The sequence below is a fragment of the Pituophis catenifer genome, unplaced genomic scaffold (genome assembly GCF_029215685.1).
Source record: "Pituophis catenifer annectens isolate HBS135680 unplaced genomic scaffold, rPitCat1.0.hap2 SCAF_1, whole genome shotgun sequence".
Classification (NCBI taxonomy): Eukaryota; Metazoa; Chordata; class Lepidosauria; order Squamata; family Colubridae; genus Pituophis; species Pituophis catenifer.
The window spans coordinates 148,798,018-148,823,086 of NW_027256881.1; the positions used below are offsets into that span (position 1 = coordinate 148,798,018).

The following is a 25,069-nucleotide window of genomic DNA, read 5'->3' on the forward strand; positions in this document are numbered from 1 at the left end:
GTACTGCGGAAGCTGCGGCGCCACCACACTCTCAACAACATTTGCGACAAAACGAAGGTTGGAGACTGGACGATAGTTAACCAAAACAGCCGGATCCAGAGAGGGCTTCTTGAGGAGGGGCCTCACCACCACTTCTTTCAAGGCAGCCGGCAAGACACCCTCACTCAAGCGTTAATAATTCTCTGGAGCCAGCCTCGTGTAACCTCCCGGGAAGCCAGCACCAACCAGGAGGGACACGGGTCCAATAAACATGTCACGTTCAGCCGTCCCAGAATCCTGTCCATGTCCTCGGGAGCCACAGGATCAAACTCCTCCCAGATAACACTCTCAAGACCTGCCTCAATCATCCCATCTGAACTTACCCAGTCAGAGGCCAAGCCTTCCCGAATCTGAGCGATTTTATCATGCAGATACTGCACAAAATCCTCAGCTTGACCATGCAAGGGATCATCCCGCGCTCCCAGATGGAGGAGGGAGCGGGTCACCCTAAACAGGGCGGCTGGGCGGTTATCTGCTGAGGTGATAAGAGCGGAAAAATAGCTAGATTTTGCCGCTTTTATCGCCACTAGGTAGGTCTTAATATGAGACCTCACCAGTGTTCGGTCAGATTCGGAACGGCTGGTCCTCCAACCGCTCTCCAGGCATCTTTTCCGGCGCTTCATCTCCCTTAGCTCCTCGGAGAACCAAGGAGCTAGGTGAGTTCGGTGCCGGGTCAGAGGCCGCAAAGGCACGATGCGGTCCAAAGCCCCAGCGGCCGCACTATCCCAGGCGGCCACCAAGTCTTCAGCCGAGTCATGAGCCAGAGTCTCAGGAAATGGCCCAAGCTCCATCTGGAGCCTATCAGGATCCATCAGGCGCCTGGGACGGAACCACCTAATCGGTTCCGCCTCCTGTGGCACGGTGTAGTGGTTAGAAAGTAAAATCGAAGGAGCGAGTGGTCAGACCATGACAAGGGTTCAATGACTATATCCCCTGTATCAAGGCCACTCGACCACTGACCAGAGACAAAAACTAAGTCCAGAGTGTGCCCACCCATGTGAGTAGGGTCATGAATTAACTGAGTCAGGTCCATGGCCGTCATGGAAGCCATGAACTCCCGAGCCGCCCCAGACGTTTCACTGATAGATGGCAGGTTTTTTTATTTTTTTATTTTTATTTTAATTTGATTTATATGCCGCCCTTCTCCGGAGACTCAGGGCGGCTTACAATGCGTTAAGCAATAGCCTTCATACTTTTGTATATTTATACAAAGTCAGCTTATTGCCCCCACAAACTGGGTCCTCATTTAACCTACCTTAGAAAGGATGGAAGGCTGAGTCAACCTTGAGCCTGGTAAGATTCAAACCTGCAGAAATTGCAGGCAGCTGTGTTAATTACAGGGTGCATTAAACCACTGTACTACCAAGGTTAAAATCCCCCATGACCAAAAGCCTGGGGGTATCAACCGCCACCCCGGCTATGACGTTGAGCAGCTCGGGCAGGGCCGTTGCCACGTGGCAGGGAGCCAGGTACGTGATCAACAGGCCCATCTGCACCCCATGACCCCACTTCACAAAAAGGGACTCACATCTGGCTATCTGCGGTATAGTGGTCTCCCTTGGATCAAGACCTTCCTTTATAATAACTGCCACCACCCACCCCCGCCCCTACCTGAGCTCTTGGCTGATGGAATGCGCGGAAGCCTGGTGGGCACATATCCACGAGGGGAACCCCTCCCTCCTGGCCCAACCAGGTCTCCTAATACCTGCCAGGTCCGCTCCCCCCTCCTGAATAAGATCGCAAATGAGGGGGGCTTTATTTACCATGGACCTGGCATTGCACAACAACAGCCAAAGGCTCAGGCCCTGAGAGTCTGTGCAACCTGGGGAATGAGAAGAGCTTTGGGGACCGGGGCGTGCCACCGCTCGAAGATAGCGAGTGCACGCCCCCACCACGTGATATGACCCCCTGCTCCCACCATATCTGCCCCTCCCAAGAATACACATATTCTTTTCTCATGCGTTGTGAGTTACATAGAATTTTCCAGTCTGGTTTTCTGATGTTTTAGCAATAGCTCTACACTCTTATTTTCTTCTTAAAGGATGTTGCTAGATGCTGCTTCTGTGCCACTATGTCCTGATGCTATTTGATGATGATATGAGGAAAAGTGGCAGGCCTATTTGCAAATATGAACTTGTGACAGTGGCTGCTCTAAGCAAACCAATGAGGGTCTGATGAGTTTGATCTGATGAGATTCTTACAAAAGAATCACATCTTACAAATCAGGTTTGGGAAACGTGTGGTCGGAGGAACCAGTATTCAATTTCACATATTCCGTATGTAAACAAAAAACAGTGAAAATCCGAAAAGTGGCTAATTAGCTTGAAAAACAGCAGAGAACTTCCTTTCTATAAGAATGGGAGAATATATAACTCTGGTACTATTTGTTTCATATGATCACTGTTCCTCTTGTGACACTTGTTGCCCTAGAAAATGTTTTGAAGAAATTTGACCACCAAAAGGTGTCAGAAGCTTGTGCTAGGGGATCAAAATCCATGTTAATTTGCATCCATTGCAGATCTTTATTATTAAATTCCTCTGTTATTATCTAATCTAATTTAGCAAACTTAAAAATTGGTTCAGTAGTAAACTGGCTAAAAAAAAAGTTCAAAAGCTACTATTGATAATCAACTGCCTAACTAACAGTTTTCTGTTTTGTTGGTTTGAGATTTCCTGTTCCTTTTTAAGATTAAAATTTAGGAAGATTCATATGTGCCCAATTAATATGTGCTTTGTCCAATGCCTTTCACTTAGATCCATGAGCCCCAGAGAAGCAAAAAAATCATAACATGTAATTTATCTCTGGTGGGGTTTTTTTGGTTCCTTTTACATTCTGATTCGATTGTAAAGGGACAAAGAGGGTGATTTTTGTGATTCTATTTTATGTTTTCTATAAGCAAGACAGTGAAGGCAGATTGTCAGGGTTCCGACCAATGCCCACTCCAGAGGTGCCACAGATGTTCAGGAACAACACTTACTTTAGATCCAATAAAATTGAGAGTAACTGTTCAGCGTATCAACCTTCTCTGCATTGTAGCTTCAGGCTTAGAGATAATCCTCAAGTTATAGATTTATCATCCTTACCAGTGTACTCCATCCCTTCCAGTCTTAATAAAATGTGGGAGAGAGGAGGAAGTTACATAAAGCTCAATAAAATGGAATATAATCAAACATCTAGTCCATTATCGGTATGAGCCTACACATTCAAGAGCTTGTTCTCGTGTGTATTAGCTCATCCAGGAAACATAACAGAAGGAGATATATAGGATGCTTGCTCACATTCCTTTTCTTTCTTTTTTTTAATGTTTTGATGGTTTTTCTTTTTATCAGAGGGGCAAAGAGCAGACCGTATCTAACTGTTGACCAGATGATGGAATTTATAAACTTCAAGCAACGAGACCCACGGTTAAATGAAATTCTCTATCCGCCCTTGAAGCAGGAACAGGTTCAACAACTGATTGAAAAATATGAACCCAATAATAGTTTGGCAAAGAAAGGTCAGTATTTGTCATTTTCTTCTATATTACAGTTCGGGCTCCAAGCAATTACAGTGGACATATATGCCTTGTGGCACATACCAGTTCATATTCAATGACATTATTAGCATGCCTGTTTAAGATTTTTCAGTGGTTACAGATTAAATACGTTTGTTGAGCGAACAAAGCAAGTTAAGCTTCCCTGTTGCTTTTCACTTCACAGGATAGATTATTCAGGGCAATGTAAATGTAATCACCAGGACAATAATTAATTTACTAGAGTTTGAAAACTGCAGGGGGGAGCATACTCTATGTGGGAGGGGGGCGGGTTAATATAGAAAACCATCCTTATATCATTGAGTTGCAGCAAAAGATTTCTGTTGCTTGATAATCCCGGTGGTGGTTTTAGTATAGTTTCCTCTGTACTGGGAAGATGTTACAGGTAGTTCTCGACTTACAACCATTCATTTAGTGACCATTCAAAGTTACAACTGCACTGAAAAAAAAGTGACCTAATAACCATTTTACATACAACTGTTGCAGTGTCCCCAGCATCACATGATCAAAATTCAGGCACTTGGCAACCGACATGTATTTATAACAATTGTACTGTCTCCAGGTCACTGTTTGTAACCTTCCCAGCTGCTTCCAACAAGCAAAGTCAATGGGGGAAGCCAGATTTGCCTAACAACAACCTAATTCTCTTTACAACTGGCGTGCTTAACAACTGTGGCAAAGAAGAGTTATAAAACTGGGCAACACTCACTTCATAACTCCTTGGTTAGCAATGGCAATTTTAGGTTCAACTGTGGTCATAAGTCAAGGACTACCTGTAGTTATGCTAAGTGGGCTTCTGAACAGATAGAAGTGCATTCCATCATCTCCTGGGAAAAGGTATTCTTTTAGGGAAATCAGTAATCATTTTATTGGCCAAAGCTGGGCTTTCTGCCAGATTCTATGCTTATATTCAGCTAAGCATATGCATTGCAAGAGCCTGGCGTTTTAACATAATGTTGTATTTATGATTTTCATTAAGGGTATTTTGCAGGCTTCCTTGCTTTTGAAACGATTCCATAACAATAGTATAGAGTCACAGGCTGATTAGGTATGGGAGAGGAAGCGTCATTGAAAGGGAGCCAATTAACAAAAGGCTAATTCAACTTTAGTTTTTGAGACCTACTGAGCCAAAATGTCTTAATTTTAAAAGTGGGATTTTACATGTGTTTTTGTTTCTCTCTTAGTACTTTAACTTCCCAACAAATGGTTGAATTTTTTTTTCAACCATTTAAAGTCCTGAAAAGGACTTTATTAAATTCGGAATGTTCTTAGATATTCCCTTTCCCTCCCTCCCTCCCTTCCTTCCTTCCTTCCTTCCTTCCTTCCTTCCTTCCTTCCTTCCTTCCTTCCTTCCTTCCTGTCTGTACTGGTGACTGCCTTACTAGTCCCTGCAGTTTCTTTTTTATTATTATTAAAAAAATTTTTAAAATTTTACAAATATTTTCCCATCTCACCTCCCCCCTCCCTCCCCAGCCCTCCCCCGCCCAACTTCCCAGAGCAAAATACAGGGTATAGCATTTAACAATCATATACTAACATATGCTAACTATCTATAGGCTCCTATCTCCCTCTTGTACTTTTAACTCCCCTTTTACATGACTAGATTTAAATACTTTCTAAAATCTCTTTATTCATTCATAAACTATTTGAAACTTTTTAATCCGATATTTGTTTTGAATATAGTCAATCCATCTTCTCCATTCCAAAATATATTTTTCATTTGAATGGTCCTTTAAATATGCTGAAATTTTGGCCATCTCTGCTAAATTCACTACTTTTAGTGTCCATTCTTCAATAGTAGGCAAGTCTTCCTTCTTCCAATAATGCGCCACCAAAAGTCTTGCTGCGGTTATTAAATTTAAAATCAAATTAGTCTCTATAACCGTACAATCTGTAATTATACCCAGCAAAAACAGCTGTGGAGTAAACTTTATCTTCTTTTTAAGAATATTTTGCATAATCCACAATACTTTTATCCAAAATGCTTTGATTTTTTTGCATGTCCACCATATATGATAATACGTGGTATCATCACACTCACATCTCCAACACTTGGATTGCAAATTTGGATACATACAAGCTAACTTTTTAGGGTCTAGATGCCATCTATAAAAAATAGTCCCTGCAGTTTCATAGGCACGTTTTTATAAAAAAAAAGTGGTTTGTTATTGACTCCTTCCTTGAGGGAGTAACTGGGAGTAACTCACCAATTCCAGGTTTATAGTGTGATGCCTTAATCACCCCACCAAACTGGCTCTCTGATCTCTTTCACTAGCAGTAAAGTGCCTCTCTGCCACCCCCTTAGATAAACCAACTTTAAAAGTAAAATCTTCCTTTTTTTTTCTCCCTCCTAGCCCACTCTCCAAGACTGAGCTGCTTTCCTACTATAAACTCTTCTTCTTACCAGAACAACATGACTGGAAATTGTGGGAATTTAAGTCTCATATACCTGAAGGGCACTTGGTTAGAAAACCCTGAACTATTATGATTAAACAGGAAGAACAATCTTTGTCATTGTTGGCTATCCTTGATAATAGCAGTTGGTTTACTCGACACATTCAAAATTTAAATGGTTTAAGCTGTACAAGACTATCTGTCTCATTGTCAGACTGTCTACTTCTTAATATCAGCAAATTAGATTATGTTCTGCTATCAGACTCAGGTTTTCTGTCATCTCCAAGAAGACCTTTTCTTATCTGCCGCTCAAGAACTGTGGAGTATCTTCCATGGGGAGTGGCGTTTGACCCCCTCTTCTCTCAATGTTTAAGAAATTGATCAACATCCAGGCTCTCAAGTTTTAGATGGTTTTAGTATTTATTTTGTTGTTATTTTTCAACCTGGATTTCAACTTTTTCTATTTTGTTTTTGTTTTGAAATTTTGTAAGCTGCTTTCAATTCCCACCAGAGTTGAAGGGGTGTGTATGTGGAGTGAAATTATAAATCAATAAAGAAATGCATACACATTTTTTTTTAAAAAAATTATTAAGTAACGCAACTCAGGTGTTACAAAGTCCCTGGAATATCAATAAACAAAAGCTTCAATTTTTAAAAAGCTTTCTGCATAAGCTCCCTCTGAGCAAGACCAAGGTGAGGTAGAATGATTTACTGTAGCTTTAACATAGCTATCTTAGCTAACTATTGTCAAGGCTTTATTTTATCCCACATACATGCACAATGGGGCATACTCTGATGAAAGTATTGTACATATAATTTCTGGTATTGGCAAAATCCGATGAAAAGGCCTGTGTATGCTAATAAAAAAAAAAACAGGTCATTATACAAATTTCTCTAGGAATTTTTGTATGGCAATGGAGCAAGTACAAGAGCAGTATGTATGCTGGAATTGTTATAAGTGATGATAATCTATTTACGTTTCGGGAACAATTTTTGAATATGAACTATAATGAGCTATAACTTCCAATCCTTCTTATACAAATAAATATTGTTCACAAACCTGCTATAGCCATGTCATAAGGCATTGAACCTCAGTTAATTCATATTACAGTCCAGGACTGAGAACCAGGTGCTAGCTAGGATTGCTGGAAGTTGTATTTCAACCACACATCAGGTGAAAAATGGTACAGACCTAATTACATGGAGCTATCTTTTCGTACCTTGCAGTACAATGGTACAACTTTCAACTTTCAGTCTTCTCTATTTAATATATTATTTTAGCTTATATTTGATGATTTCTTTATTTCTTTATTATTTATTTCTTTATTATTATTTATTTATTCTTTATTTCTTTACCAATTTTTTTTAGTGTTCTGGGTAGTTATTTTTAAAAGCACAGATGAAAATGAATGCAAACTTTCAGTGATGCATCTAATAAGAAAAAGCAGTTATGATTCTGCCTCTTCTCAGTTGGAAGGAAAGGTGTGTCTCTTTTCTTGACAGTAGGCCACACTACCAGAAGTACAAAGCATGGGAGGCCCGGTTTTTCCACTTGGAATATACTTTAATAATGCAACACGATTTTCAATACAGTGTTTGATGTAAATCTCATCCCAAGTAAGTCATACTTCATAGTAACTGAGGGCCCCATGAAAGTACAACTTGCAGGGCTAAGCTTTGATGACTTTTTGGAGGAGTCTGCACCACCAAGGCTCCTTTTACTAATTGATTCATCAAGCAATTAGAAAATATTGCTGTGCTTTAGAGCTTACTGCATGAGAGAGGAATTTCTATTCACATGGATCTTATATATTGGGGGGTGGGGGTGGGTGGGAATGGCACGAAATAAGGGCTTACATTCCTGCATTCTCTCTTCTTTTTTCAAGTAGATTGCTGCTAAGCTGATCCATTTTTCTTATATATTTTTTCTTAAATTCATTTTTATAAAGATCGTATCAGCTCTAATAACCCTAACTTGAGAAGTCATAAGTTTTCTACAGCCTGTTGAAAGCCTAGAATTAATGCTTGACATGAATGCTCTCTAAGTATTCAGTTTATTATGAAGAAAGAAATGGGAATCTATTCTCGGTCCATTGCAAAGCTCAGAGTTATTTGTTATCACTAGATTTAATCTTTGAATACTTTCTGTATCAATAGATAATAAATTGCCTTCCATTTCTTTACACCAAGTGTCCCTGTTAATGAGGTTAACTTATGAGTTTAATAAAAGCTTTTATTGTAATGTGAAATCCTCATGACTGTTTATGTAGCAGTTCTCAAATAGCTAGAAGCTAAAGCACTTCACATTAGTTAATTAAAAAGATCAAGAAGATAAGTTTGAAATGTAAAATGAAACATCTGTGCTATGAGTTAACAAATAGCAAGAGATTTGTAGTTCATGCTACAGGTTTCTTTAGTATTTTTGATGGTGAGATTTGTTCCTTTTTACTGCTAGCTGTATTTTGAAAGGGTAGAGATTAAGGCTGGATTTTCCAACTGAAATGATAAGAGATTTTACTATTTCCTCATTGAAGTATGCTTTCTTCTGTTCAGACAGGAGATTACTGCCTTGCCTGCAATTGTGTAGAAATCTTGATTCTCACTTTGGCTTCTTACAGCTGTTTTCATAACGTTTCTGAATTAAGAACGTTATCTCTTTCCTTTCCTTTGATTCCTATGGAAGAAACATTTCCTAACTTGGCACATTCTAAATGAGATGCTAACATATCTGGAAGGCATCTTGGAGAAGACTGCCATTTTTGTTTTTATTTATTATTTAAATTTATATAGCTACCCATTCAACACATGACTTTAAATAATAATAAAGAAAAATCAACATAAAAATAAATTCAAAGCAACAGAAAACTCTTAGGTGCAATGAAGTAACATAATAAAGAACTCCAAGGTGGGCTCATCCAACATCATGGCCCAATGCCTTATTTTCTAGCAAGAGGAAAATAAATATGGCTAGAAATGGAATATTTTCTTTAATTTTCATTGTTATTTGAACCAAATATCTTTCTGGAAAGATATGAAATAAAAATCAGTTTTTCTCTTTACTTTTGATGGTGTAAGACCCCCTCTGTTTCTCATCAAGTCATTTTAGTACATTTTATAAGCATACACTTCAGTACATTTTATAAGCATACACCTATAACAACAGCTAACAAGAGAAACTAATACCCTGTTTCCCCCAAAATAAGACATCCCCTGATAATAAGCCCAATCGGGCTTTTGAGTGCATGGCAATAAGGCCAAGCGCTTATTTCAGGGTTCCAAAAAATATAAGACAGGGTCTTATTTTGGGGGAAACAACGGTAAGAGAAATGATAAAAAGAGAATAAGAGTAAAAGTGTGAAAAGATCTAAAGAAAAAGAAAGGAAAACACAAATGTATACAAAGAATGACTTTTCAATGCTTCTTCCCAGGATATAAAGAATACTTACATTTGACTCCTAGTTTAAGGCTATAATAAAATGTCCATTTTCCCCCAAAAAGAAAGACCTTTCTGTTTCTGATAGTGTAAGTCAGACTTTTTCTAGCAAGTAGCATCAATGTGGTGTTAATAGCCAATGTCCTTCCTTCAGGCAGATAACATCAGTGTGAGGTCACAATGGCTGGTCCCTTTCCCTCAGGTATGTAATGTCTGCACTAGATCATCAAGGTCATTGGCCTAGCTTTTTTGGTTCAGGTAGACAAAATCCACTGATATTCCTATCTTTTTCAGGTAGGGGACTACAGATAATATTTCTCTCTCTCCCCCCCCCTCTTCTCTCTCTCTCTCTCTCTCTCTCTCTCTCTCTCTCTCTCTCTCTCTCTGTGTGTGTGTGTGTGTGTGTGTGTGTGTGTGTGTAATGTATACTTCTATATCTCTCATACTATATAAGAGAAGGAACCAGTGGACCCAGTATCTCTTAATAAGAGGGGCAACACAGGTACTGTATGTGGCTCAAAGATGACTTATCTCTGTCATTTAGTCAGCTTCAGAAATCTAGAAGGGAAAAAGAAGGCAAGAATTATCATACAGATCCTCTTTTAATGGGCCAGATACCAGTGCCAATCACCACAGAGTTTAACTTGGAGATTTTGTTTAAGGAAGGACCACATCAGCACTAATAGATAAAGTGTTTTCTCAAGATGACATTTTTATGCTTATTCAACAGCATCTCTAGAAGGAAAGGCATTTCTGTAAACAATTTTTTTAATTTGCTTTTTTTTAATAATTTTAAAACAGCCAGTAACCTATGTCAGTAACAACTGTTGATAAAAAGGGGACATTAAAGTTTGAAGCACCATTTTAAGAAGGCAAGATGGAGTGATGGCTCTAGGATTACTCACATTGTGATATACCACTCAGCTCAAGAGTCCTGCTCTTGAAACCTATTTATTTATTTATTAAAGTTTTTTTTAATCCCACCTTTATTATTTTTATAAATAACTCAAGGCAGCGAACATACCCCCTTTCTCCTCCTATTTTCCTCACGACAACAATCCTGTGAGGTGGGTTGGGCTGAGGGAGAGCGACTAGCCCAAAGTCATTCCTAAAGTGGGACTAGAACGCATAATTTCCTAGTTTCTAGCCTGTTGCCATGACCACTAGACCAAACCGGCTAATTTATTATTTAGTTTATTCTTATTTTAGCTGCTGTTGTCCCACCTCAGAAAATGGCAGATTGTGAAGGATTTTCTAAATTACTGACCCACAAGCATTTCATTAGACCAACAATAGTTTACAAAACAATTCTCTGTGGACCTGGGAAGAAGGAGCACAGCCTTGGATTCACTACCATTTTGGAACTTTGCTGATTTCATTGATTGGGACAAAAAAGTGGGTATTACTAGTGGGGATGTTGTGCTGGGCATTCAACCTAGCAGATTATTTTATTTTCAGTCGGTGTTTAAATACTGGCTCTCCTCTGTCCCAACAGTCCCCTAGGAAATGTTCTTGGCAGGGCCTTTCACCATGAAATACCTAGCAGATATAGCAGTAAGTATCACAGCTGCAGAAGTGTGTGGTCACTTCCTGGTAGTGGAAATTTTGAGTAGTTCGGAGAACCGGTAGTAAAAATTCTGACTGGCCCCGCCCCCATCTATTCTCTGCCTCCCAAGTCCCAGCTGATTGGGAGGAAATGGGGATTTTGCAGTATCCTTCCCCTGGAGTGGGGAGGGAATGGAGATTTTATAGTATCCTTGCCCTGGAGTGGGGTGGGAATGGAGATTTTACAGTATCCTTCCCCTGTCACACACACCAAGCCATGCTCACCAAGCCATGCCACACCCACCAAGCCACACCCAGAACTGGTAGTAAAAAATTTTGAAACCCACCACTGGTTCGAAGTTACAACAGCACTGTAAAAAGCGACTTAGGACTGTTTTTCACACTTAGACCATTGCAGCTTCCCCATGGTCACCTGTCTAAAATTCAGATGCTTGGCCATTGACTCATACTTATGATGGTTGCAGTATCCCAAGGTCATGCGACCTTCTGGCAAGCAAAGTCAATGGGGAAGTCAGGTTCACATAACAATCTTGTTACTAACTTAACAACTGCAGTGATTCCCTTAACACCTGTGGCAAGAAAGGTCATAAAATGTGGTAATGCTCACTTGACAACTGTCTCACTTAGCAACAGAACTTTGGGGCTCACTTATGTGGTCATAAGTGAAGGACCTTATTTACCTTTTTATGGTTGGATAGGGCAAGTTGTAATAATCTTAATGCTAAAACAATGTATAGAAGTGAGTATGCAGATCATGAAGGATTTTATTCCGCAATAAAAATGTGGATGTTGTTTGTTCCTTCTGGAATGGTCTCCCAGGAGACATTAATAATCTCATCATCTCATTATTTATTGCCAAAACGTACTAAAAAGAAGGTAACTTCTGCAATCAGCTGAATTGCATTTGCAATTGGAAAATATGTAAACATTTTCTTTAATTTGGTTGAAGTTAGTGCTAATTGAAGCATCAAAAGGTGCTTCAGCTGAGTTCAGATAAGATATTAAGTCAGGTTTTGTAGCAGAAAATGAGCATTACCCTTGTCGTCAAATCCCAGATCTCTTCATCTCCTGTTCATTTACTGTCTCATCTGAACCATTGGCTTTGATGCATCCCACTTAAAACAATCCAGGGTCAGAAACCAAAAGCTTCACTTTGGTTTCAGAAACCCAAAGTTCAGGCTTTTGGGACGTGAACAAGCCAAGGTGCCTGGTTTGGTCAACAGTAAACATATCACAGATTCAGCCATCTATATATTGAAACATGGATGAGGCAATTAGAAAGATATTTGCATTAATTATTACACTGCCTGTTCACAAATAAGCCAGAATTCTAACTAATTTTAATTGGCCTGTGATTTAAACACATCCATAGTCTTTTGATGCACCCATCTGTCAGAAAAATAATATATTTTTCTGATGTTAAATATGAAAGCTTTTGAAAAAACGTTATACATGAAAAAGAAGATATTCTTTTTTGAAAAGACAGGGTACGTTCATAGGAATAGTCTGCCTGGATATCTGTCAAAGTCTCAACTTGAATAGTTCAATTCCGATTGGTATCAAAAAATAAAATGATACTGAGAATTTTGTTGGCATTCCAGAGAACAATAGGGTGAAACCTTTCAGGTTTTGCTTGAGCTGCCCTTACATAACATGAGAGTCGCTCTGATCATCTGAAGATAGGCAAATAATAAAGGAAAAGGCTGACAGAAAAGAGAATCTTTTATGTTGAAAAATCCTAGTGATTGGCGTTAGTCCTTAGAAACATCATCCCATAGTGAGGGGAAAAAAATTAACACAAAAATAATAGACAGAGATAGAGCAAACACTTTATAGAAAGAGCTTCCTATTTCCCCTCAGTGCCATAGCCTCTGTATTGCCAGTCTTCTTTGCATATGTCACAGTGCTATATTTTAGATATATATTTTTTAGCTTTTTATTTTATTATTATTTATTATTTATTAGATTTTTATACCGCCCCCTCTCCCGAAGGACTCGGGGCGGTGCACAGCCAAAGTTAAAAAACATACAATATAAACAATTAAAATACGTTTAAAACAGAATTAAATCTAAAATGGCTCCCCAATTTAAAATGCCTTACCCATACCCCTATAAAAAGACGAATTTAAAATTTAAAAATTTAAAATTTCCACATTTAAAAAGGGGGGAGATTTAGGCCAGGCCAGCTTGATAAAATAGAAAAGTCTTAAGCGCGCGGCGGAAGGTGCGCAGATCCGGGATCCTACGTATCTCCGGGGGGAGCTCGTTCCAAATCGTAGGTGCCCCCACAGAGAAGGCTCTCCCCCTAGGGGCCGACAGCCGACATTGTTTGGCCGACGGCACCCGGAGGAGCCCCTCTCTATGGGAGCGTACTGGCCGGTGGGAGGCTATTGGTGGTAGCAGGCGGTCCCGTAAATAACCAGGTCCTAAGCCATGGAGCGCTTTAAAGGTGATAACCAGAACCTTGAAGCGCACTCGGAAGACCACCGGGAGCCAGTGCAGCTCGCGCAGGAGAGGTGTCACATGGGAACTCCAAGTCGCTCCCATCACCACCCGCGCGGCCGCACTCTGCGCCAGTTGGAGCCTCCGAGTGCACCTCAAGGGGAGCCCCATGTAGAGAGCGTTGCAGTAATCCAGACGAGAAGTAACGAGGGCATGAGTGACTGTGTGTAGGGAGTCCCGATCTAGATAGGGACGCAACTGGCGGATCAGGCGAACCTGATGAAAAATCCTCCCGGACACGGCCGTCACATGCTCTTCTAACGACAGCCGTGAATCCAGGAGGACACCCAAGTTGCGAGCCCTATCCGTGGGGGCCAATGATTCGCCCCCAATAGTCAGCGATGGCATTAGCTGACTATATCGGGACGTCGGAAACCACAGCCACTCGGTCTTGGATGGGTTGAGCCTGAGCCTGCTCCTCCCCATCCAGCTTTTGTTCAGCAAGCTTTGCCTTCTCCTCCGGTTTAAATTGCCCCAAGTTCTGCATTCTAGGCTGGTGACAGGCAGCATCAGCACAGTGCTAAAACTACATTTTCTCTGTGGTTTCATTTGTTTTTGATAATGTGTTTATGTTAGAGCTGTGAAGAGATCCAGACTTCAAAAATAAAATGTGGTTAAGAATCTGCATAGCCTACTTAAACTGCCTGGGCTCATTACCATCCAGGACAAGATATACAGCATCTTTAAGAAGTTCCTGATAGATGCAGGTGTGTGGCAGTAGACACTCCACATCAATCTGGCCCTTGATATCTGGATCTCTGCACAGACCTGCAGAGATCAATTTAATGTTTGTTATTGCTAAGGAGACAGAGACAAAATGGCTTTTCATTGGTAGCTCTTTGCTCTAAAAGCATTGGATTCCTTTTAGTGGACAAAAAAAAAAATGTCAAATATAATTCTCTCACCCAGAAAACATAAGCAGTATTTCAGCCTCATACTGAAGAATGCAGAGAAAATCTAGAAGATGTCGATGTGATTTTCAGAATGCTCGGTAGAGAAAATAATGTAACAAAGGGACATCAAATATACAATTATTACTGATATATGCTTTTTAGAGTGTGGAGTTTTTTAATTGCATTTTTATATTTCATAAATAGATTCAGTTTATTTTTATATTGGAAACAGTACTTTAACAGTATGCATTTAATAATTATAATTTTGCCAAGTTAATTTGTATATTCAATAATAAGAGTATCATATTAATGGATGTTTCTATTGTACATCTTCAATATTTGTTCCCTATACCTAAGAGGACATCTTAATTTTAGGAAGTCCAACGAGATTTGACCAGCAAAGACAGTTATCCCTGAGCAAAGAGGAAAAAAATAAATCCTTGATTCGCTTTTGCTATGAACTGAAGCTTGAATGGGGGAAAAATAGTTTTTTAAGTTTCTTGTGATAAGGAATTAAGAACTGAGAGAACCCCAGATAAAAAAAAAATAAGTAGCTTCCAGAACATCCTATCTGTTAAATAAGACAATGAGGGTGTTCTGATTTTTTAAAATTATCTTTTTATTTTTAGCTGTATCTGAAATCCTCAGAATCTAGCAAAGCATACATACTGGCTTAGAAATATGTTTTTTTTAAGAATAAGCAGTCTAAATATCATGGATATTGTAATGGGGCATTTTAAACCTCTTTCTTGAAAATAAAAAGAAAGAAGAAGAGGATTTTTTTCCAGTTTAACAGAAAGAAGCTATTCTTTAATAGATAATTAAGAATATGCACATTACTCTTGAATAATTCATGTGCAGATACATGTATAAATAGATTGCAGGAATGTACTTAAAATAAGCTCATCTGCTAACCTATATTTTTGATAATTACAGAAATATGTATCAGTTGAACAGGTCAGAGTATTCACTCCCCAGCTATATTGCACAAAAAAAACATGCTATTCATTCTTTTATGTTTATAGAAAAAAGCTTAAAATGAGACTTGGGTGAAGAATAAAAATAGCATATGTTTTTAAGTAAAAATGCCATCTTTTTATAGCATCTATACATATTTCAGACTCTCTTTTAGTATAATGTATATTAAATTCACATATGTTTATATTTTCGATACTACAATAGGAATTAGCACCTTATTTTCATTGAGGTGCTTTGCTTGTAGTTCTATGTACAGTATTGATTTGAAGGTTATGGATTGTTCTGAGATCAAGTAAGACTTTGTTAAGAATGCTGCTTATTGGTTTATTTTGACCTCACAATGCCAATGAATGCACCAGGTATTTGAATTTTGAGGCATTTTGCAGGTTCTTTTCTTTTAAGTTTCTATATGTTGTTATCAAATTTTGATAGTGTGATTTTTATGGGCTTGATGACTTTTGCTCATTCTAAGTTGTGTTTGAAAAGTATGGTCATTTTAGAAAAGGATTCATTTTCTGCTAGATTTGATATTTCTGAATTTTGAAAGGTAGTTTTTCTTGTCCTTTTTCCAAGACAGTATCAGGGGTGAAATCCAGCAGGTTCTGTCAGATTCTGGAGAACCAGTAGCGGAAATTTTGAGCAGTTCGGAGAATCAGCAAATACCACCTCTGGCTGGCCCCAGAACGGTTTGGAAATGGAGATTTTGCAATATCCTCCCCCCTAGGAGTGGGGAGGGAATGGGGATTTTGCAGTATCCTTCCCCTGGAGTGGGGTGGGAATGGAGATTTTGCAGTATCCTTCCCCTGCCACCCCCACCAAGCCACACCACGCCCACCAAGCTACGCCCACAGAACCGGTAGTAAAAAAAATTGGATTTCACCACTGGAAAGTATGTCTAATGAGCTTCCAGGTCATGGTTGTCCCAAAGGTGCTTTTTCAAGAGGCAATTGGACTTTCTTTGGGTTGTTTGTTTGCTTTTTTGAAGACATTTCACTTCTCATCCAAGAAGCTTCTTCAGAGCTGAAGAAGCTTCTTGGATGAGAAGTGAAACAACTTGGCACAAAGTCTTTGGGCTGAATGCAGATTTCTTCAGGGGTTCACACCGTGATCAATAATGGAGTAGGAATCCTATTTATTCTGCCTTTTTGTTGTCTTATGGTGACCCCTGCTGTTCTCCATTTCTTGGGAGTGCAGGCTGATGGCATGGCTGTTTCTGCACTGAGCTACTGATGGATTAAAAATGTCATTCTTCCAAGGTTCAAAATATCACGGGAAACTTCTTTGAGGAGCTGCCAGTTATAGACATTTGCTTTCCCAGTACAATGACCCTGGTGAAGATATAACAAAAGTGCTGGATCAATTGGCTTTACCCACTCATTCTCTCATGCAGTGATAATCCACGTATACAATGAAAATAACTTGATGAGAATATAGAAAAAACCATAATAAGAGACATTAAACAGCTTCTGGCTGGCAAAGTCGTTGTCCTGCTGTTTGCAAGCAGTGCAGTCTTTCTAATTCAGATATGTATATCCTTATGAAGAATGCAGGATATTAGCAAGAACATCAGTAAGCTGCATGAAGCTGCAGCTGAGAACAACACATCTTCTAATTATATTTCTTCATATGTAAACCTCCTCTGTTAAATATCCAGAGCAATTGTGGAATTTGCCAGCCATCCTTGAGTTGGATGGGATGTTCACCAGCCTGTTATGCCATATTTTATGGAGGTTTTTGAATGTGTAATTTCTGAACTCTTAAATTCGAAACAGACAAGCTTAAAACAGTCAAGCTGGAGAGCAATTTTCAAACTTCTTTCTGCAATGTAAAGTATGTTTGTTTCCTCTGTTGAGCGATCGCCTGAGCAGAAGCCAAACTAAAGTTGGCAGAAGTCATGCTTTTAATTACATGAGTACTTGGGGCATTACGGTTACAATATTGTGAGAACACCATCATTGCAACTGTCACTAGAATCAAGATAGGGCGGTCAATTTGCAATATAATCAATAGGACACAGATTCATAGATTTCTAAGGACATTTATTCTGAAACTCCCTTCATTAAACTTTTTCCTTTTTTTCGACAACTAAAATATAAAGCTAAAAGGAGAAATGTTGAAGTAATGTTGTATGTATAGATTGGCTATTTCTTTCTCTTTCTCATTTTGACCTTCCAAGGCAATAGTTATTAAAGAAATCTGATGCAAGTAGTAGCAGGTGTTCTTCCCTTGCAATCAGATCCTTATCTTTTATGACATTTGGGGCACTGAGAAATTGGCTGTTTAATACAGACTGAGGAATACATAATAGAGCTAATATGGTTGACTTAGATAAAACTTATTCTTATTTCTCTACATCCTACCCTTAGAAAAAAAAGAACTTGACCATATTTGCTGGGATTTCTTGGAATTTTAGCGCCAACACAACTGGATAATATCTGGTTGAACAAGTCGTTAATAGATCAATAGCAATAAAGGGGGAAGGAACCTACAGTATATTGCTGCTGATACAAGAAATAATGTGTTGTTTTGCTTTGTAAAATTATTAATCCAAATGAGCCTGTGAGCTGCAAGTGGAGCATATGGAGCTAAAGAATATGACTTTTGAATTTCTTTTCTCCCAGGACAGATATCAGTGGATGGATTTATGAGATACTTAAGTGGAGAAGAAAATGGAGTTGTTCCACCTGAAAAACTGGATTTGAATGAAGATATGAGTCAGCCTCTGTCTCACTATTTTATCAATTCCTCACATAATACCTACCTCACAGGTACAGTATAAAAACAAGTTCTTTAGATTTTTTTTATAACATTGATGTTCTGTACATTCTATATACAAATCTGCATATTTCAAGTTTGAAGGATACCTGCTAAGAGGACTGGATACTGTCCAGCATTATCCATATGGGTAGCCAAATTAGGCAAAATGGTGGACATGGCATGGTGATATAAGCCCTACTCTCTTTGTTTACATTCAACAATGCATATATGAAGTGCGTGAAGCTTGTCTCTCTGAGCCAAGATTGTCACTTTATCCATTTTTATATATGTTGTGGCCTCTCACAAATTCTTGGGCCATTTTCACTGCCAGTTCTACCTGCCCACATTGCTTTTTTTCCTCAGCTCTTGCCCTTGTTTTAAGAACTTCTAAGCCATAAAATGAATGATCTACTGTCAACAAATAGATCAAGTCAAGCCATGTTGACTTTAACTTTCAGTACTTTGGTTTTTGTTGAGCTTCTTTTAAATTAAGCCTGCACTTCAGAAGAATGCCTTCTTAGATTTAGCAAAAACTCTGAGATGGCCATCACAAATCCCAGAAATCATTTTTTAAAGAATGTCAGCTTTCTCACGAGGTACACATATGGCAAGAGCCATTTTCCATTAACCAGGATAACTGAGATGTTGATGACAATGAGTGAACAACAAGTAGGTCAGCTAAGGACAGAATGTAGATGGAGGCTGTTCATTCTTCACTCAAGGCAAGCTTGCCAAAAGGGGGAAGAACAGCAACTGTCTTGCATTTCTGTTTATTTTGTTTGCATACTGTGGTTGTGTCTTTAGTTTGTCTGGAGTAAATTAAAGAGATTTAGACCATGTACATAATGCCTTGTAATATTCTGGTTCAAATAGTATTTTTATTTAATAGAATAACTGAGTTGAAAGGGGCCTTGGAGGTCTTTTAGTCCAATCCCCTGCTCAAGCAGGAGACCCTATACCATTCCAGACAAATGGCTATCCAACTTCTTCTTAAAAACCTCCAGTGATGGAGCACCCACATTTCTGGAGGCAAGAATGGTTAATCATTCTCACTGTCAGGAAATTTCTCCTTAGTTCTTGGTTGGATCTGTCTTTGATAATTTGCTTTTTGTCTTGCCCTCAGATGCTTTGGAGAATATATTGTCTTCCTCTCCTTTGTGACAACCACTGAAACATTGGAAGACTACTATCATGTCATCCCTACTCCTTTTCTTCATTAGAGTAGACATACACATTTCCTGCAATTGTTCATCATATGTTTTAACCTCCAGGTCCCTACTCACCTTTGTTTGCACTCTGTGTAGAGTTCCAGCATCTTTTTTGTATTGTGGTGAACAGACCAGAATGCAGTATTCCAAATATGGTCTTACCAAGGCAGTATATAGTGCTACTCATATGATCTAATACTTCATTATTTCTCTACTGATGCAGTTTAGGACTGCATTGACTCTCTTGGCAGATGCAGTACACTGCTGGCTCATATTTAAATGGCTGTCCACTAGGATTCTTAGTGGCCCTCTCTTTTTATTGCTGTTGAGCTAGGTATCATCTATTCTATACCTGTGCATTTGATTTTCCTTGCCTAAGTATAAGATCTTCATTTTGTTGTGTAGGGCCCAGTGTTCATCAAAAATTTTGGGACATGCTGATACCTAGACATATTTTTCAGCACTGCCACATCCCTGTGAAGTGGTTGGGCTAAGAGAATGAAGGACTCAAAGTCACCTAGTGAACTTTCTTCACTATTGGTGGACAAGAATCTGGGTTTCCTTTACCATACGAGCTCACAAGAAATAGATGAATTATAACAAATAAAAGCTGGAATTCCTAGCCTTACCATAGATTTAACAAAGTAATGTCTGAAAAAAAGTAATCTTCTTTTATTTACTGATCATTGGGTGCATCTTAACAAATCAATACTCAAATGCAGAAGCTTTTCCTTGATATATTTTTTGAGACTGTATTCAAGGAAGTTTTACATTTTACTGCTCCCACATAAAACTAAATTTTACTGCTCCCACATAAAACTAAATCCCTCCCTATTGAAAGGAAACAGCATGTCTGGAGATCCATATTTTCTCTACATTATTTCTATTACTGACAGAGGACTCCTAACTCTGCAAGGGGGAAAGTGCGTGCCAGTTATTTTTACATTCTTTATTTCTTCTGTGAAATGCATAAGCCACACTGGATTCAAGGAAGCAATATGAGAATATAATTAACATACTCAAGTATTACCTTTTAAACATAGTTTTTCATCAGGAGCAACATGGTTGTTAATTATTATGAATAAGGTTGTTTTTCCTCTATACATGCATACTTTATAGAAATACATTTTTGAGTGGGCATTTTGATCACTCAAATCATTCAATCACAAAAAGCACTGGTATTAATGCAAAGCCTAAATTTGGTTTAATTTTATTTATATTAAAGATTAATAGAAATTAAATGTAGGTAATATAATTATCCTAAATACCAGTCTGGTATTTAATAATTTCACTCATCTGTTGTGTTGAAATGATGGTTTGGAATCAAGATTTGGAGGTCTTATGAATGTGTGTCCAAGATTTTAGGGAAGCCTGTGCACCTATGCCTTATTTTCAGAACTGGTGAAGTTTTAAAGTTCAAGCAATGAATGACAACTGTTTGGTTTTTAGTTTTGGCTTTCAAAGTTGAAAACTCTGCCTGTTCAAGCAAGTGCTTAGGAATACAAGACATCATACAGTTAGATAACCACAGCTATCTTGAATGCTAAGTGGAGTTTCTTTGCCAAGCTAGTGGACTTAAAATGAGTAGGATTCAAAGTTATAAATCAAATTCAAATTTATATATATTGAACTTCCTGAACCATAGATACACGTTCCATCTTGTCTGACAAGACTGACTAGAAACACAGGCTAAGCCAAGACACGTAGGATCACTTGTAGATGGACAGCAATATTAATCTTCATCAAGGATTATTTAATGAAATGCAGCCTTTTCTTTTGCTTCCCTCAGTTGTTTTTAATAGACTTTTTCATTTTTATGAGTGCAAAACGTATGTTTTTTTAAAATGTCTGTGTGTTGCACTGATTTTTATGTGGAGATGAGTTTATTGGAACTTGCTTCACTTACATATGTGAGACAATTTGTACCTCTGTAATTAGAAGGCAGTTCTTATTATTCAAAACATGATCATATTTAAAACCAAAGTTCATAAGTTAAATGAAGAGTTGACTTTCGACAGAGTGAAAATGTTTTGAAATAAGCACACAACAGTAATCAAGTATTTCTTGACAAGTCTTATTTTCTTATACATAGAACACTTTTTTGTGAAAACAAAAACCATTCCTCAACATTTGCTGAACAATCTGGGCCTATTAAGTTTTAATACTTCTTTGTGTAAAAATGCTCAAAGCATTGTTAGAGACCCCACACACCCACTTCATGGTCTGTTTCTGTTGCTTCCCTCTGGATAAGAGTGGTAACAACAGCTGAGAAGATTATAGGAAGCTTGCTTCCCATCATTCAGGATACCATTTATAAGCATTATGTGCTTAGAGCTCGAAGTATTGTTAGAGACCCCACACACCTACTTCATGGCCTGTTTCCGTTGCTCCCCTCTGGGAGGAGGTTTTGAAGTATCTATAGCAGGACTACTAGTTTCTATAACAGCTTTGTTCCTTTGCCATCTGTCTTGCAAAGTCGCAGGATTCTCTTTTTTTTGATATACACACACAGACACACACACACACACAATCAAAGTAGACTGTGATGTTTCTCTGTGTCATATATGTGTGTGCGGGGCTGTAAATATGCATAATCAGTGGTGGGTTCCTCCCGGTTCGGTCCGGTTCGGCCAAGCCGGTAGCGGTGACGATATAACGTCACCGAACCGGTTCTCCCCCCCCCCGCCCCCCCACCCACCCACGTTATTCTTACCTTTTATTTGGTCCCACCCCCAATCTATTGCTGCCTCCTGAGTCCCAGCTGATGACTAGAGGGGAAAAAACTGTTTAAACTCTTGCTGCAGGGCTTCAAAGGGCCGTCCTACAGCTGATCAGTGTTAAAAGCAAACAAATGAGTCGGGTCGTAAGTGCGAGGACTGGTCGTAAGTGCGAGGACCTTCCAGAAATGACTCTGACCAGCTAGCCACACCCACCTAGTCACATGACCTCCAAGCCACACCCACAAAATAAGCCACACCCACAGAACCAGTAGTAAAAAAATTTAGAACCCACCCCTGTGCATAATGGCTATTTTTTGAGAGCTAAATGCAATGAAATTTCATTTTATCATGTGCTGATTAGTGTACTTTTAAAATGGCAGTAACAATTTTATTCTATTCTATTTGAGATCAGCAGTGATACAGATTTAGCTTGATGTTGTCCTACATATTTTTTTGGCTTGGTGATGTGAGCTGAAGATACTGTAGCTTTGATTGGCTTAAGCAAAGATTGAAAGAACTCCACCCAGACCCATGACTGCCAGTTTCTTGTCATGCTATGGCTAAATGTGTAATTTTAGAAATTGGCCTTGGAACAGATAGTCCTAAATATTGTTTAGTATACATTTTTTGGCTAGGTCAAATTATAGTGTTTACTGTGAAGATGAATAACCAGAAGAACATCATTGTGCAAAAACACCCCAAGTCCCCGCTTTTTGATGTTTAGTTTCACACACCAATTAAAAAAAAAAAAAGCAGTGGCTTGAAATGGAATTTAATCATTGCATTTTTATAGATCATTACTACCACTGGCGATATTTTATTTTCAAGTTGCAGCAGCCACAGTGGCATTGCTGAATTCATTGGATAAGAGCAGATAGTCTTCAGCTTAACAACAACAATTGGGGCCAGAATATTTATTGCTCATCCAGGCAGTCAAGGGACTCACTTAAGCCGAAGAGTATCTGCTCTTATCAAATGAATTTTACGCTCTTGTTTGCTACAGTTGCTAAGCGAATCACAGCAGTTAAGTGAACCATGTGGTCATTAAGCAATCCAGAGTGACTTCGCTGTAGGGAGCCAAATGGGAAGGTCACAAATGGTCATCACATGACCCTAGGACATTGCAACCATTCTAAATACCTCCACTTGCCAAGCGCCTAAGTTTTGATCATGTGACTATGGGGATGCTGCAGTGGTTGTAAGTGTGAGGACAAGTTGTAAGTCACTTTTTAAGGGCTGCTGTAATGGTCACTAAACAAATAGTTTTAAGTCGGGGACTATCTGTAGCATTCAGTTTTGTTAAATGAATAAAATATTTGCAAAAATGTCAATTGTAAACAGCAGAATTAATATAAAATGGAAATAGATTGTGTCTGGTAGTGGAAGTTTCAGGAACATTTGCATGTTCGATAGTAGCTTAAATACCTTAATGAAAGGGTAGCCATTCTAAAAAGAGACCAACCATGATTTCTAGATGATACATACAATATGGCTTTGCAGAAATACAAAGAGTGGGGCAGAGGTGGGTTTCAGCAGGTTCTGACCAGTTTTGGAGAACCAATAGCGGAAATTTTGAGTAGTTCAGAGAACGGGTAAATACCACCTCTGACTGGCCCCTCCCCCATCTATTCTCGCCTCCCAAGTCCCAGCTGATTGGGAGGAAATGGGTATTTTGCAGTAACCTTCCCCTGGAGTGGGGTGGGAATGGAGATTTTACCGTATCCTTCCCCTGCCACGCCCACCAAGCCATGCCATGCCACGCCCACCAAGCCACGCCCACAGAACCGGTAGTAAAAAAAATTGAAACCCACCACTGGAGTGGAGGATCAGTAACCCTCTAGATGTTAGACTAATTCCCATCACCCCCAACAAATCTGAGTGTGATTGTTTCTTCAATGAAAAAGATTTATAAATTGTATGTATGTATGTATGTTTATATGTATGCATGTATACATGTATGTAACATTATTATCTGCAATAATGGTGAGCATTATAATACCAATGGAAAGCCCATCCGTTCCCTGCTTGAGTTATAAAATAAGCAGCCTTGTATTTCAGATGTATACTGTGATTCAGTGTTGTTACTCTTACATCAATGAACATACACCACCAAAAATTTCAAAGAGATAAAAGTCATTGATTCTTCTTGATACTTTATACTTTACAGTATAAAGCTTATATTGTATACAGGATGTTCCTTTTGCTACTATGATTCCTTATTATCAATAACTGCAAAAAAAAAAAAAGGCATGCATGCAAAAAAATGAAATGAAGAGAATTTTAGGAAGAAGTCTGCTAAATCTGAAGTGGAAATAAATCAACATTAGATACAGGGAAATTTATTTACCCTCAGTTTACTGACAGGGTTCACCTGTTGTTCCAATTCAACAGGACTCTAAGTGGCTTTTATTTCTATCTTACAGGAAAAAGGCTAAAATACAATACCAGTGTTGTAAAATACTAGAACTACAATAAGAAACAATAGCGAAGAATACTAAGAAAGAAACTAAGGCCACTGGGAAAGATAACCTTCCAAACATCACCCAGGATTGGGGTTCTAAACTAACTTATGAAAGAATATGCATTTTGATTCCACAGTATTTATACACAGTTTATCAACATTTCTAAATTTACTGGATGACCAATTATGCATATGAGCAAATATGAGAGTTCTTAGCACTGGTAGAAGGACTAGCAGTTTTGCTTTCTTCACAAAAGAAGGCTGTATAGAGAAGAGACAAGAGTTTTGCCATCCTAAATGGCGTATATATATAAGAATCTGGTTAAAATGTGCTTGTTTGGAAATTCTTGTATAATAATAAGGGGTGTCTCCAGTGGTGGAATTTAAATTTCTTTACTACCGGTTCCGTGGCCATGGCTTGGTGAGCATGGTGTGGCTTGGTGGGCGTGGCTCGATGGGCGTGGCAGGGGAAGGATACTGCAAAATCTCCATTCCCACCCCACTCCAGGGGAAGGATACTGCAAAATCCCCATTCCCTCTCCCTTCCTGGAGGGAGGATATTGCAAAATATCCATTCCCACCCCA

At 38.9% G+C, this 25,069-nt stretch overlaps 1 protein-coding gene across 1 annotated transcript in view; it reads left to right on the forward strand.

The window, feature by feature from the left end:
* Positions 1–25,069, forward strand: part of PLCB1 (phospholipase C beta 1) — a 508,980-nt gene that overhangs the window by 345,206 nt on the left and 138,705 nt on the right. The window contains exons 9-10 of the mRNA XM_070956289.1: positions 3,370–3,536; positions 17,960–18,106. Coding sequence (XP_070812390.1) covers positions 3,370–3,536; positions 17,960–18,106 — 314 coding nt within the window. The remainder of the gene's footprint in view (positions 1–3,369; positions 3,537–17,959; positions 18,107–25,069) is intronic.